This window comes from Lichenostomus cassidix, chromosome 4, assembly GCF_008360975.1.
Source record: "Lichenostomus cassidix isolate B80296 chromosome 4, HeHo_3.0, whole genome shotgun sequence".
In the NCBI taxonomy this organism is placed as follows: domain Eukaryota; kingdom Metazoa; phylum Chordata; class Aves; order Passeriformes; family Meliphagidae; genus Lichenostomus; species Lichenostomus cassidix.
Window position 1 is genome coordinate 17,713,635 of NC_139484.1, and position 16,066 is coordinate 17,729,700.

At 45.8% G+C, this 16,066-nt stretch overlaps 1 protein-coding gene across 15 annotated transcripts in view; it reads right to left on the minus strand.

The window, feature by feature from the left end:
• Nucleotides 1-2,376: 2,376 nt before the first annotated feature.
• The window catches only part of ADGRL3 (adhesion G protein-coupled receptor L3), a 486,265-nt gene continuing 472,575 nt past the window's right edge, over nucleotides 2,377-16,066 (minus strand). For 10 of the 15 annotated variants that reach the window (XM_085058071.1, XM_085058067.1, XM_085058069.1 and 7 more), the window contains one exon: nucleotides 11,623-14,494. In XM_085058071.1, coding sequence (XP_084914197.1) covers nucleotides 13,689-14,494 — 806 coding nt within the window. In that variant the 3' untranslated portion in view covers nucleotides 11,623-13,688. Of the gene's footprint in view, nucleotides 5,641-11,622; nucleotides 14,495-16,066 lie in introns of those variants that run through there. The other 5 variants (XM_085058074.1, XM_085058078.1, XM_085058075.1 and 2 more) reach the window with 2 other exon arrangements.

The window sequence follows — 16,066 nt, forward strand, 5'->3', positions numbered from 1 at the left end:
GCAGGGGTTATCCAAGAAGATCTAGGAGAGCTATTAGCATGGATAAACAGGGCGTAAGACAGGAAATAAAATTTAATTGCTGAGACACGAGTCAAAGTGCCGAACTTGCACGTCAACAGAAACGGTTAGCATGTGGGGTGTCTTACCGAGGGGTCCAGCATAGTCATCATTCTTCAGAACTCCAGTCACTCTTGAAACATCTTCCTAAAGTTTAATCTCCAGTTCAGCCAGGAGCTATAAATTTGCTGCAAACAGTAACAGCTTCATCACTCTGGCCTGCATGAAGGAAACCATCCTCAGCACAGCCCCTAAAGCTTGTTGAGAGGCCTCAAAGCAGCATCCACACATGCTGCTGTTACTTCTCCAGCTGGGGGCCAGAGTTACATCCAGGTGGGCACAGAGCTGATCAAAGCAGCTCCTAGCCTTCATACAACATACTTATGTTGTGTTTACTCTTCCCCCCTCCCTTAGCCTTTGTCAGGTGCTTCTCCTAATTGCCCTAAATGAATAATGAACAAACCTGGAGACTGAGAGAATTTTGTTGGTTTGGCCTGGAAAAGGGGAAGCTTAGGAATGATGTAACTGCAGCCTTCTGGTACCTGAGGGAGCTAACAAGAAAAATGGAGAGCAACCATATGCTGACTGTTTTCAGTTCTGCAGCCATGGGTTCAATGGTTATGAGGCACAGGGATCCCTCAGCATCCCTCTTGTGAGCCCATGCTCCTGAAGGTATAGCCTGAGGTGCTGACATGCAAAGTTTACTCCCCTTTTCGCACTGTTATCTGGCAAGAAATTTTCCAGGCCTACCTAATAATTCTAATGTAATTTTTTATGTTAAAAAATGTGGTTGGAAAAAAAAATCACAGCAATGTGAAGTATGGCTGAAGACTCAGCAGGGGTGTTTCCTCAATTCCTCAGGTAGCTAGCAACTCCCTCTGACCCTGCAACAAGAGACTATAGGTGACAGGCTTTTTTTTAACTTTTTTTTTTCTTTAAACTGTAAACCAGTATAATATCCTTCTAAAGCTCATTGTACATCACCTTTCTGGTGTATTGGGTCAGGGAGTCCATGGGTTAATCCCATGATGGGCAATGAAGCATTACTTATAACAACTTTTAAGACTTCACCTCTTCATTGCTGCACACAGTGCCACTTGGTGTATTACCTATGGTGAACTGCAGCACTCAATTCACCTTCTCTGGACATTACTTATTATTTTATAGGTCTCTAACATGTCACTTCTTCTGTGCCTCTGCACTAAAAATATTTCTAAATGGCTCCTAACAGGAAAGTCTCTGCTTTCATTTAATAAATCCTTTTAGTCTCCTTATTCCTTGGTCCCCGGGAGAAGCAGCGTGGTCCAAAGAAAACACGTGCCATCGATTGGGAACCTGGGATTAAGCCTCCTTGGAATGTTATACCCTTAAACCCACATTGTAGCCCAACCACTTTCCCAGCTGCAATGCACAGTGAGCAGATGTTTTCCTTGCCCCCTTTGACCAGGCTTTCCTCAGGCTGTTGCAGGGGATATGGCCCACATGATCGAGACATGATTTATCTGGAATTGGGATTTTCTCGTAAAATAAGGCAGCAGAACTCACCACACATGTCCATGAGCTCCTGTGTTTGCACTGGCTAGCGGCTCCTTGTTGCTTTGTTAAACCTGCAGCAACATTTCTAAGCGCTGGGATATTTATGTCGACTTTGACACACTACCACTCAGATCTCCCATATTGGGGTTGCATTGTTTTTTATATGAAATATTGCAGCAGCTAATTGCAATTACCAGAAAGCATATACAAGAGAGCTTGTTGATTGCCAGTAGACAAAGACACTTTGGAAATCTTGGATTTTGCTATAGATGAAAGCCTATAAATTTTAAAATAGAAACTGCGTTATCGTTTACAATTTCCGTTTGCGAACAAATTCTGCTAAACAAAATTGGTGTCTGATTAAGTAAACATTTATACATAAATAAAGCAGTGAAGATCTCTTCAGTTATTGAGATGCAGCCAGTTCAGTCTCTCGTAAATAATACAGTGATGAATTCTGGCGTTACAGTGCATGATAAAGCTACCTAGCCTCAAAGTCTTAGGCAAACTAATCCATACGCATGAATCAATCAGTTCATTTTAGTCATACCAGCGTTATATAAATGTCACTGAAATCAATGCCTGAAAGATATAACAGATTAATAAGTTCTCATGCGGTACATCTAACTGGGATGCAAACCTACAGCAGATAACTTCACGCTGAACACAGCTGAACAAGTAGGTTGAATAAGTCATTTTAATAGAAAACTGAAGGGCAGGCCTGTAATGAGCAGGCGTGGATGAGAAAAATCTGGTGCATTATTAATTTCAGACAATGCCAAGTTCTTTTTCATAATGTACATTTTATTAATGCTTTCTGTGATAGCTTTTCATACCGGTTCACCACCAGGAGTACAGTAATTACAATGGATTAAGATTCATTCCATGCCTGAGGAGTAAGGAAGTCCAGTTACGATATGGAAAGCAAGTGAAATGTCAATCACTATTGACTCAGGGCTGGATTAAATCAAAACTCTGCTGGGTAGGTTTGGTAACAGCACCTCCCACACACAATCTTCAGGGAATAAGTGCCTCCCCCTCCTCACTGCTCATCTCCACGTGTAACCTGTGTGCCATCAATATGGATGGAATTAATGGATGGAATTAATCATTTTTATTAGGACTTGGGGTTGGTCTGGCTCACCTTTATAACTGTCAGTTGTGGGGTGTCAGCAGCTTCGGGGTTGGAGAGAGAGAGAAATATTGAAGGTTATTGTAAACGCCTCCAAGAATCTTCTAGACACAGAGGCAAGGGTTTAAGGGACGGGATGATAGGATTGTCTGGGGAGAGAATCTAATAGTGAGTGCTCCAGTGGAAAAAAACCCACCACTCAACCCAACCCAGGGGATTTTGGCTTTCCTACAATCTACTGAAAAACCAGGTAATATCTGCTTTCCTGTAATTGCAGCCCCCACTTTCTCCCCACGCTGCACCTCAAACCTCCCCAGGGTCAGGAAGCCTCAGGCTCAGGATTCAGCATTGCCCTTTGGGGCTCTGTAAATCATAAGAATGGTGCCCCAATGTCTGTGAAAGATTGTGAACTTTCATACACTTTGGAGGTATTAATTTTGCATAATACACTGGCTGACTTTCAGCACACTGCCGGCACAAAGACGGGGTGGGTTGTTCATATTTTTCATTATTTTTCTCCCTGGAAAAAAGGCTGACAGCCTCCACTGGAGAGGAAACCACAGCCTCCCCAAGATGATGGTCACCTTGCCTGGGGACATTATACAAGGCTGGAGAAGTGGGCAAAGGAAGAGGTGTCCACATGTGGCAGATGAAAGCACTGTACCTCCTGTGCACTGGTTTGATAAATAAATAAATGGTCTGAAAAATATATAAATCACTTGGCACTGGCACTTGTTAGGTGTTAATGGTAACAGCAGCCACACAGAGCTGGGTGACAGGGGAGGTATTCAAGTACTCAAGAGGAAAAGACTATCCCTGCAGCTCACCTTGGACCATGGCAAGCACCCACACCCCTCAGGGATTTGAGGCAGCTTCCAATTTCAGTTGATTGCCCACTGTCCATTCCTTGCAAAGGTATAGGGGCTTTGGCCCCAACGCTATGCTAAATATGTGCAACAGTTGTTTCATCTATCTGGCTTCTTCATGGGGAAAACACTGCACCTTGGCTCTGCTTTCCTGCAAAATGCTAGGCTGAAGAGAGATTTCTATGTCCAGAGAAACTTACTGGGGGTAATGTTCAAAAATATCTGTTTTTCTCTCAAGTATGTAGTTTTTTTCTGATTCCAATTTCTAATTTAATTTTTTTTCCTAATTTCCCTGCACTGCATGAATCCTAACAGTTGGACTCAGAGTAAATAAGGCATAAATAAGCTTTGGGTGGTGAAGGGTGAAAGGGAAACCCCAAAGCTCCTGTCCAACTTCCAGGAGGTACCATCCTGCAGCGCCCATGCCCGAGTGCAGCCCTGCTGTGCTGGCAGTGTTTGCAGATGGCCACTGTTGTGCCACAGCAGGGGACAGAGGATGACAACTCAATGCAGAGCAGAGATTTATCAGCTCTCCCTCAGCTAACACCATCCCCCTGCCTGCCAAGCCTATCCCTGGAGAGGTGTGGACACTACTCTGCGCTCATGCTAACAAAGCTGGACCTGGCAGCGTTACTTATGACTCCTCGAATGTGTTGGGCATACAGAGGGCAGTACAACCCTCACATCTATCTTCTCTCTCACGGACACAGCTACACAGACACAGGACCTGCACTGGCTGGCAGCTGCTCCCACCAGGTACAGCCTTGCACACGTGTTTGCACAGACAGGGAACTCCACAGACAGGTGCTGGCTGACATGAACACACATGTCTAGGCATGCCTCCATTTACCCAGCCGAGCAGTTGGCCCAACACCATTAATAAGCCTTCAGGGTTTCTTTTTTATATTTTTCCTATTTCTTTTTTTTTTTTTTTTTTAACTAATGCTAAAAGCCTGGGGATCACCACACTGATGGGGTTTGCATCCCTCTGATGATTTCTGCCCATCCCACCCTCCCCCCTCCCACAACTGCACCAAGCTGTCCAAGTCCTCTGTGGGCTGTAGCTGAGTATTTACACCAGCGGAGACCATGGGACCAGTGAGTTCACCAGGGAGAAATGTCTGCTGAGTCCTCTGCTGGACGAGTCCATCCTCCTTCAGGTGCCTCCTGCACCCGTGGTGATGGCACAGCTTGGCTGCCAGACCCCATGGCAGCCTCCAGCAGGCAGACCCCATGGTTCCCATATATCCATCCCCAGCTGAGCTGATTGAGAAACGCTATCTTCAAGATACTAAGGCTCTTTTTTTTTTCTTTTCCAAAAAAATATCTCTATTTACACAAGACAATAAAATCTGAGCAGCTTTCCCCCGAGAAGCTTTGGCCAAGTGGAGCTGCTGCTGGACACATGCAGTGGTCCCTATTTACAACCAACAGCTTTACTTGACTGTAATCTGCTGGCACGTTCAGCTTCTTCTGGTGTGAGGACCACTTTTCTGTCCCTCTTGGCCTTCCCTTGTTGGCTCTTAGGTCTGTATTTACAGCAGCAACCTGGATCCAGCAGATTCCCCTTTACAGAGCCCAGCCTGTGAGCACAGAGGGGCTCAGCATGGTGGAGTAAGCACACTTAGCCATCTTTCAGTGTTATCAAGTTGCAAAGTCGATGTTTGAAGCAGGTGAGAAACTAGTTTCTTACTACAAAAGACAATTTTCACCCGTTCTGCTCATCTTAAGAGAAGAGACGAGCCCCCAAAGGGCAAAGACACTTCCCGGGGTGCTGCCATGCACGGGGCAGCAGGAATCTCAGCTGGGCTGTTCTCTCCTCGGGGATGCAAGGGTTTGCTGAGGGTTTGGGCGAGGCTGGTTTCTCCGGCCTCTCCGGTTGCACAATCCCAAGTGAGGGATGGGTGGGCCGAGGCACAGAGGAGCTGAGGCGGTGCACTGGCATGGGCTTGCCGGGGCAGGCTCATGATGTCCCCAGGCGCTAGATGACACTGTCCTCCATGGTGACTCGCCTGAAGACTGGCTCCTGCTTGGGCGTCCTTCCGCCTTCTGTGAAAAACAAGGGGAGAGCAGGTAAGCCCCTGGAGCAGGACCCTGGAGCAACCAGCAGCTGTTTTCAAGACCATTTCCATCCCCAAACAAAGCATGGGATGCCTGGATGTGCCTTGAAAAGGAAGGCTTGCCCGGGGAAAGTGAATGTATTTATGGGTGAGCATCCACTGGGAATCTCCTCCCACCCTGTTTGCTGAATTTGGTACTGCAGTTTTGCCTGGCTTTGGCCTCACATGAGCCAGCTGTTTGCTGAGCAGCAGCATTGGCCACTGCTGCCCACTGCTCTGCAGAAGAAAAGGGACACTGAGGCGCCTCTTTGCCCTTCTGGGTTTAGCACATCACAGGGCTGAGCTGCAGCCACCAGTTTGTACCAACCCAACAGGGCTTGTTTGAGCAAACTGCGTTTTTTGTTGTCCTCCATGCCCCTTAATAATAAATACTCAGTATAAATGACTGCAGAGTAAACAGATCTGTTTTGGTATCAGACATTATCTGAAGGGCACTTTACATCCTGAGCATTCTGCTTTACAGCTGCCTCTACAATCACTGCAGCCCCAGGGAGGAAGGAGCCTCCTTTCCCAGGCCCACAGCATGAGGACACAGCCACATGCATCTTGGGATGACCACATGCAGGCTTTTTTATAAATAATTTTTCAGGGAGATGTCAAGATAGGCTAATCACGTTCAAGAATAATCAGGAGTTATTCTGGAGCCGTTTTCCAAGCATAAATCATTTCACCCTATTCCCCACCCACCCAAACATATGTTGCTCTCTATGGCATCATAGATACTATCACAGGGAAAGTGGTGGGGGCAGAACCAGCAACTTTTCAGGCATCTCCCAGTTTGGCTATTTTAGCTGATTTTTGGGGGTTTTTCTGAGGAGGAGGTACTTTCATCCTTTCCTTGTTGCTCATCTCTTTTCTTTGTTGTTTTTTTCCTAAGTAGTGGGATGCATTTTCTCCTTTCATTTCCACTGCTGTTAGCTCAGTGGGCTGCTTTGCACTGCAGTACAAACTGCCAGCAGAGGAAAATATGCACAGTGTATAAAGAATAAACAAAATCAAAAATCCCTCCTGTTTAACATGTAGCACTCTTCCTGTCTGATATCATCAGCAGCTTAAGCAATGAGGCCTTTTATCTCTAAGTTTGAATAAGCAAGCAAGGAGGTGCGTGAAGGGAAGGTGACCAAAGGGCAGAGCTGAGGTACTTGCAGAAAAAAAAAAATATCCTCTTCCATTTATCAGGAAGGGATCCTCTGAAAAAAACAAAAAAAACCAACCAAACAAAAAAACCCCCAAAAACCCAAACTGAAATAAACAACCCAAAAGGCTGCTTCGTGGCAAACCATAAAACCTTGCTATTAGTATTATTTTTTAGGTGAGGAAATCAGGGGCTGGCCAGAGCAGGCACCCAATAGCCAGAGCAAAGCTTTAGTCTGCCTCAAATTTGCCTCCCATCACACATGGTTCTAATTCCCTATGACATTGCACTTCTCTACAGCTGCCTACAGAAAGCACCTGAGAAACTCCTTCTGACATATTTCAGCCAAAGGAAAAAGCCTTGCCAGAAATCAGGGGCTTTTTCTTTTAATTCCCCCCCACCCAAAGTCCATTTTCCCACACCCCCTCTGCAGCTTTTGTGCACCCAGGTCCTCAGAGATGCTTGGGGTGCAGTGCTGCTGCTTCCCAAGTGGAATACTCAGACATCCTCCACCCAGTTTGCTGACCACTTGGTTTTCAACATTCATCCTCCAAAACCATTTATCAGTGGATGTTACCACAGACTTGTGTCTGCTGAAAGGTGAAGCCTTTGCTGCTGGTGGGACACAAAGGCTGCAGGGCTCATGTCTGGAGTGAGCTTTCCTGCCACAGGGACCCAAATTTAACTCTGCCTGAGATACCTCCAAGAGAAGTGGGAGAAGACAGGCTGAAAACAGCTTTATTATTGCCATAATTTACCCATTGAGCACTCTTCTGCTGGAAATAACCTTTGCTGTAACACAAGATGCAGTTGATTATAAGTGGCAGTTGGAGATATTTGGTCATCTGTACAAATATTCCCATCACACCAGCTGAGGAGGTTGTGCAGCAGCTATGTTTGTGTCTTTGAAGTTGCTGTTTGGGGTTTTAAGCAACACTGCTAAAATACCAAGCATTTGTTTCCAACACATAATAATTGCTCTGTGTACCAATATTTTTTGTTTATTTATTGAGGTTTTAGCTTGGGTTTTTACATGTGTACAGTGTACTCAAGGAGTAGAAATATATGAAAAGAAAATGTGTGGAGAGTAAAGAAATAAAAAGAGAGCAAATACTTAGGGGGGTTTTCGTTTTGTTTTGTTTTGTTTTCTTGGCATTTTCCTGAAGAAGACTATCACCATCTGTCTGGCGTACCGAATACAATAAACAGTAAGCACCTGTAAAAAGCTATTTTGATGTAAAAAAGGAACATTTCCAAGCTATCCTGGCTAGTCTCAATATTTCAGCTTTAAACAGACTGCCTCTTCTGAACTGGGATGATGAATGATCTGGTGTACAATCCATGCATCCCCAGGGCTTGCCAAAGCCTTTGGAAGAGCAAAGCTGGCCCTATGCCAGCTGCCTGTGCTGAAGGAGAAATGTCTCAGCCCAGAAAGGGGAGTTCTGCTGCCTCCCAGGGGTACTCCAGTCCCTCCCCTGACTGCACTGCACTGCCCCTGCCCCGGACAGTCACTGAACAATCCATCCCTGCCCTCCCTGGGAGCACTAATCACTGATTTTATCTGGCTTCAGCTTTACACCGCAGGACATCCTCCACGCCGTTACCAGAGAGCCTGCAACAACATGACATTTATATAATGTTCATGAACCCAGACTATTTAAACCCTAAAATATTCATTAAATAAAATTTGCATAGGGCCTAGCTGAATGCAGCAGATAGCTAAAAATAAAGTACTTTTCTTTCTAAAGGTAAGAAGGAGATCAGGGTGTGACAGATGACCAAGCCCGTGCTCTTAGGCTTTCCTGAGACAGGTTTTTAATAAGATGAGCTATCTTTCTATCCTCGTTGACTAGGCAATTCTGCAGGGTATTATGTTCTTCATAACCTAGCGAGATCAAGAGCACATGGGGGTGTGAGGGAGAGCCCAGCTGGTCAGGGAAGAGGAATGCAGGCAACAGGGACACACAGAGAGACACAAAAAGACCCCCAGGAGCTCAGTGCCTCCCACCATGACCACTGTTTCCCCTGGCCCTCTGAGGTGTCTCATTGCTTACTACCTGGGGCAGGGAGGGAGGAAAAAGATTGGTTAACACCTACAGATTTCAAGGAGTTGAAAGCAATCAACAGGTGGAAATGAGCAGCACCATGGTAAGTAATATTGCCTACACAGAGCCTGTGAAGCAGTTATGAATACCTCCCATTCCCAGCAACCCTCTAGCCTGCATGGTCTTTCTTGGCATATCTTTTGCCTTGTGTTTCTCTTTCATGTTTCAGGGAGATTCTACAGTCTCTTATGGCTCTTGCAGAAAATGGGTGGGAATTGCCTGCTGTAGTCCAAGTGTCCTTTAGCAGTAAACTGGTGTGTCACCTCTTTATGGGGTAGGCTGCAATGGGATTACACAGGAAAAATCACCCAGTCCTGCACAAATTAGGAGTGAGTGAAAAAATGGATTCATAACCTGTAAAGAATACCAAGATGATTTTCAGGAAAATGCCAAGCATGGAGCCTTGCACTTCTCCAGTCTCCTTTTCCCACATGCAAGAAAGGCTTTCTGAAGGGACAACTCGATCAATGGATTGACATTAACAATCCTTTCTCAAACATGCCTGGCAGCCCATGCTTCCCAAAGGTGGCCCTGTGCTTCAGAAAATGGTCTGTGTATCAGCTAATGTTCTCATCAGATCAAGCACTACCTGTTTGCCTCTATTTTGTTTGTTTTCAGCTGAAAGTGGGAAGCTTGTTGCAGTTGAATGATGAAGCTTTAATCTTCTCCCTATAAGGCAAATCTGGTTGGTTTCTCTTTTTTGTTTGTTTTTATTTGTTTTGCTTTGTTCAATGGAGCTCTAGAAAAGATCCCTCGAGTACAGGGCTGATCATTCACTTCAGCCTACAAAGTTATGTGCCCCAAGCATGAGTATGGATTTAATACCATAATCAGTACTGCCTTTTCATCAAGCTTTTTTCTCACATTCCTGCCTTGGCTCAGCATTAAGAAATGCCTTAGAAGTTTTGTAGCTCTCCCTCATGCCCCAGGAGCACTGTAGGCACCAAGGACATAGCAATGAGTTGATTCTCACATGCTGCAGTCAGCACAGAAGACACCACTGCCAGTCACAAAGAACTGTGTCTAGTGAGCTACTTATCAACAAGCACCAACCCTCCCCAAGCCCATAATCAACTATCTGACACAACAAAATCTGTTCTCAAGGGGAAAAAAATTCCCAAAATAAACCATGTCCTGCTCCCCTCCATCTACGCCTCTCACCCCCCTCCCCCCCACATCACAGTCTTAAGCCATTTTTGGCTTGGTAAAATTAATAATATATGTTTTCCCTCTATTTTTTGATTCAGCTGTTTCCAAAGCTGTAAGAGGCACCAACAGTGAATCCTGTGATGTCAGAAAAGCCTGGGGACAGAAAAAACAGCTTGAAAATAAACAGCATTTTTTTGCAATCAAAGTGCTAATAGGCATGGCAGGCTGGCAAAGAGAAAGGATGGAGAAGAGGGGAAAAACAGCTTGCACACTGATAAACCTGAAATACACAGAAAGGTTATTGGACCATAGGAAGGTCAAAGTAAAAGAAGGTCAAAACTAAATTAAAGGAAATCAAAGATTTTTCAGTAGGACAAAATCATCCCATAGCACATGAACCACTGGTTTGTTCTTGTATAGTTTCAGAAACACTGGTAAATGCTGTTTATACTTCCCACTTTATCGTGATTTGCTAGGGTGTATATCACCCTCTGCATTAATTCAGTTCCACCATACCCCTGAAGAACTATTTTTTGAGCCTAATACAATAAAAGATTTTTTACTTTCTCCAAAATAAGAGGTACCTCAATTATTTAAAGCCTCAGCAGCCTCTGCTGGGCTGCTACATGGATTGCTTTGACCACATGGGTGTGAAATGCCTGCTGTGTTTGCAAGAGTGGCTCCACCATGCACTGTCCAGTTCCATCGCTGCTGGAATGGAAAATAAAATGAAACAGGGAGGCAGCTTCAAGAGCAAGAGCACAGCCTGGCTGGCCAGTGGCTGTTCTGCAATAAAGTCAGGTGATTCCCCAATACTGCAGTAGCAAAGGCTCCCTTGCTGAAACCTGCAGCCAGCAAGAGGCACTGCTATGATCAGTGCTTGGGCACACATGGAGTTTCCTCCCCGGGATATTTTGGCCAGAGAGCCTGCAGGAAGGACTCAGGTGACTCAAAGCAGACTCTTTTGTAGGCCATGAACACCAGCAAACACCGCCACCCCTGGTTCTCTTCCCTAACAAGACCCTGCTGAGAAGCACCGAGCAGTACAGCCCCAACGTGAGGACAACCCCGGGATAGAATGGAACTGCTCCACTGCTCTGCTGCTGCATTTATCCTCCAGCACTGGGAATATCTTGTCTAACACATGCCTCACCCACCTGCTCCAACTCTTTTGGCTTTTGCCCACCATGACAGGACTTGGATAGGCACAGTTTAGATGGAGGCAGCACCAAGCCCCTAAGCCCAGGGCATGGGAGGGCTTTGCAAAAAATCACGTACTGAAAATTCATTACCAGTCGTATCCAGAGGTGGTTCTTTTCCCTGTCAACCTTTCCAGTCTATTTGGTGGCTTTCTGTATTCCTGATTGCCCTCAAGGGATTTGAAGGGGCAGGCTGGAGGAGGGCAGTGAAGTGCCAGTGGGCTATTGGCAGAGGTGGAATGGGAAGGACAATGTGGCCGAGGATGGTGATGGCGCTTGGCATACACCCGGAGCAAGAAAATAAAGAGACAGCAAACAACAACTGAGAAGGCCTAACGGGGACTTGTTTTACTCTTTGACATGCTACCAGCAGTTTTTAATCTCAGAAAACCCAAATTAAAAAAAAAAAAAAAGGAAAATTAAAAAAAAATAATAAAACCATTACAATGTTTAAAAGATATGACACATGAAACACTATACTCAAATCATCCGCATGTCGTTGGCTACTTTATACAGTAGGCACAAAACAGACCTAGAATCACCTGCAGCAAATGTCAGCCAGTGTTGTTCTCGCCCCTAAACAAGTACCACCAGCCTGATATTTCTAGTCAGCCATAGCTGCATAACCTTTGTGCTTAAATTTCTCAGCTTAGGCCTCCTTTTCTTTGGCATTGCTCACCCATGCCGTAAAGGAGTGGAGACTCATACTGAAGACAGTAATGGAGAGAGGAACAACAACGACAAAAAAAGAGATTAATTGTACAGTACATACATACAGTATCTTCTAAATCGTGATCAGTTGTTTATTGGTTGGCAAACAAGCTTCACTTTTACAACAAATATTAGTAATGAGGTCATTCAACTGTTGAGACCGTACAAAATGGATCATAAATTAAAAAAAAAAAGAGAGAAAAAGAAGAAGAATTCATACTCCGTGCTGCTAATTTACCTCCAGAAAGCCTATGTTACTTAAAAAATCCGGTCAAATAAATAAATTTCCTGTTAGGAAAAATAATGAACAGAGGACTTCTTTTTTTTTTTTTTAATATTAAAAATCACTGCAAAGTACTTTTTAGCTCACTACGCGTCAATCTATTTTCTTCTTAACCACTGCAGTACAAGTGCCTAAACCGGGGACCAGACTGAGCCGAGAAGGCCCTTTGCTCCTCCAGGGAAATGGCAGTCTCCTGTAGAACCCCCACTACGACTCCAACATCCCCTCTGAGTCCCTGGATGTGACCCGAGGGCCTGGCTGAGGGGCTGCTCGCCAGAGATGCTTCACAGGATTATTGTCACGATCGGTTGTGCACTGACAACGAAGAAGTTTGCCCTGCTCTAGTCTGCCAAAAGGTCTGCTGGCAACATGCCGGCTGAAAAAGGTTATACAGCGAGGAAATTAAAAGACTGCCTTGGCTGAACAGAAATGGTGATGGTGTTACTAAAAATGGTCCTTAGAAAGTGATGTTTGGGGTGTTTTTTTTGCCCAGTGAGTTTTTTTACTGGGATGGGGAGGGGACAGAGGGAAGGAGCAGTGGAAGAGGCAAAACAAAATTTAAAAAAAAAAAAAAAAAAGAGTTATGAAAAACCTTGCTCCTACTGGTAGACAAACTTACAAGACCAGCACAACAGAAAAAAGTTCTTATTTTTTTTTCCACTACATTAACAGGGACGCAAGTTCTGGAGGAACAGAAAGCAGACTATATGTGCAATGCTAGTATCTGTACATTACATAGAAATTGTTCGCTTCTCTTTTTCTGCCATTAGTTTTTATCATCCGTTAATACAGCAAAATGTAAAATATGCCTTTAGCACAGGATTCTAGGATTCCCTTCCATCTCATTAAATTTGTTTATGTTTTGTTTGCTCCCGCAGCAAAGGGCGCTGCAGTGAAACCAAGTTGTGAGTGACCATAACCCATGATGTGATCTGGATTGGTAAGAAAGAGTTTTGCTAGCTTGTTTTACGCAGCGCTCCCACCTAGATGTGCCATCGCTACTAGTTTCAAATGCACATTTTTGGCCTCTTATTATTTTTTTCCCTCTTAAATCAGGTCCTCGGTATTAAGAGCAACACAGCATCAAGGATTGTTTAAACAAACACGGCATAACTTGAGAAGGCCACGAAGTGTGCCGTTATCTATCTCTTTCATTAACATAATGAAGTCTGTCTGGAGGGAAGAAGGATGGGAAGATAAGGGGGGCAGCAGTTATTGTCCTCTCCGGGCTGGCCTAAAAATTCCAGTAAAAAAAGTCTGAGAATTTCCTTTTGAACAGCATGAAGATTTAGGAGTACACACAATATTACCACTGTTTGGATTAACTCAGAACAGTAAACCGAGCGTTACGGAGAGGCTTCTAGTTGTCTCTTTGCTTAATTTTTGCTGACTCTTCTATAGACTAGTGACCAAGTGAGCGGGTCCTTTTGCATTGCCGTCCGGGGAGGTTCCCTCTTTGTTTGGCGGGACTATAAAACCATCGCTGCTGCCTCGACCTAGCTGGTAGTAAGTGTGTAGCTGATGGACGTGGTTCCTGGAGCCGAGATTGGGCATGCTTTTGTAGTAAACATCGTCGGCATCGCCACCGCCGCTTTTCGCTGGTGGAGGATCGGTCTGGGTGCTGGCGGTGACGCTTTCCGTCATGGGCATGCCAGCCAGCGCGGGCATACTGGTGTAGAGAGAATCCCTGTTGGGCGACTGCAGGTCATCCGTGTGCTCGTTGGTCAGCAAAGGGAAAAAGCTCTCGCTGTTGTCTTGCGGGATGCGACGCCGACTGTAGAGGTGGGGCTGGTGGTTATCCGCCGAGTACACCCGGGGAGGCAGCAGCGGGGCGTCCGACTCCTCGTGGATGAGCTCCAGGCCCAGGCTCTCCTCGTGGGTGAAGGAGGTGGCGTCATCCAGCACGATGGCGTCGTCCTCGCTCCCGCCGCCCACGCTGTTGACGAGTTTGTTCATCAAGTTGCGGCTCTGCTCGCTGGAGCGCTCGTGGTTGTTTAGGTAGGAAGGGATGTAGTTGGAGGTGAGTTCCTTCAGGATCTTTTTCTCGAGGGCGTTCTCCGTGTGGTTGTACCCGCGGTCAAGGATTTGCACGCAGTTGCTGAGGTACTCGCCGCTGGCGATGCTGTAGCTGTTGCCGTGATTACCATTCAGTGGTAGAGTATCCGTGACACTTGTATCCCTGGCATTGTTCAGAAGCCCCTCTGAAAAACATTACACAAGAGAGGGTGACTTGTACAAACAGGACACTCATGCGGGACGTGCACACTCAAACCCCCTTCCTAGGCTGCCGGGGCTGGGCAGCAAGGAGAGCGTCGCGGCCAAAACGGGAGGGCGCAGCTCCATCTAACCAGCTGGTGCTCAAGGGCTTCCCACCGAAAAAAAATGGAAAGCACTGTCAAGTGTGTGACTTGATGTGGCAACATCCAGCCGGAAGGATAACCTCTCCTGGCCAGCGTTTTCCTACAGCTCTTGCGTTTTACGTATTCTTGGGGGAGCTGAACCTGGACTGGTCCCAACTGCCCTGGCTCTAGGTGCTTTAGAGGAAGAGGGCAATTCCTCCCGGCTGAGGGGAAAGTATTTGCAGCCCAGGCTCATCACTACCAAAACTTTGTTTGGGAGTGTATCCTTCGTAGAGGAAACGTCTGTTCTCCCCTTTTGCTGGGCAGGCTGTCAAGGTAAAAAAAGACATAAGGCCCAAATGGCAGGATTCAGGGATTAGCAAGGTGGAGGCACAAAGTGCTTCCTGGCCCAGGATTTTTTGGAACAAGGCTAAATGCCCTACCTCTTCCGGTTCAAGGGCACAACCAAAACTATTTACTCCACACTGGCCAGGTAGGGATTTTCTGATACAATTGATGTTGGAGGCAACTGTTCTGGGGTCTTGTGAAGCCTTTAAAAATAGCTCCTATTCCACCTGCAAAGTTAAAGCAGACGGTTCCGCAGAGGGTATAGTAAATACCATCACTGCCATGGAATCATGGGCTCATGGGAACCCGAGAGGAGTAACAGGGTCTCAGGGTGCCCCTGCTCTAACTGCCTATACCATCTCCATACGTGTCTCAATGCTGACAACGTCAGGCTGGAGCTCAGCTCTTTCCCAAAGCACTATGGGAGATGGCAGGGAAGTGCTTTGAGAGTAATGCCAGCATGAATGGGCAAGGGAGAAGAAAATTAGGACCACCAGTTAAGCCACCACACTTTCTTTTTTGGGATTAGTGGCCTCCTTGGAAGGAGAGCAGGCGTGGGGATGCATGAATTAACTAATTGACCTCTCAGCTAAGGGCTTTGGGCATTGCCAAAAACTGGCAAGTAACTCCCAGCAAGGCACAGTGGATCAGAGAAGCCATTAAACTGACAATTTCAGATGAACAGTTGCTCATACCATGCTTAGTACATGGCATGTGTACCTTCTGAAAATACAGGATTCAGTCTATATCTGCGATGGAGTAGTTGCTGAATGTCAAGGGCTGGAAAGCTCTACTGAAGGCTTCTTCTTGGTTTTGAGTCAAATGCCCCAAATGTGTCGGTCACCTTTTAGGTTTCTGAAGCTTAGAGGGTGCTGCCGTATCCTGGGTTCCCCAGCAAATGAGGGAGCTATGCCAAAAAATCAACTAGCCATCACAGACATAGAGCAAAGCCGTTGATTTTCACGGTGAAAGCTCTCCAACCGAGTCACGATGCTTGAGGAGAAATGAAAAGTGAGCATTTTCGGGGGAGGGCCGTATGTAATGGGTGACAGGTACAACAGCATCTGTTTGATGGGTACGTTGAGT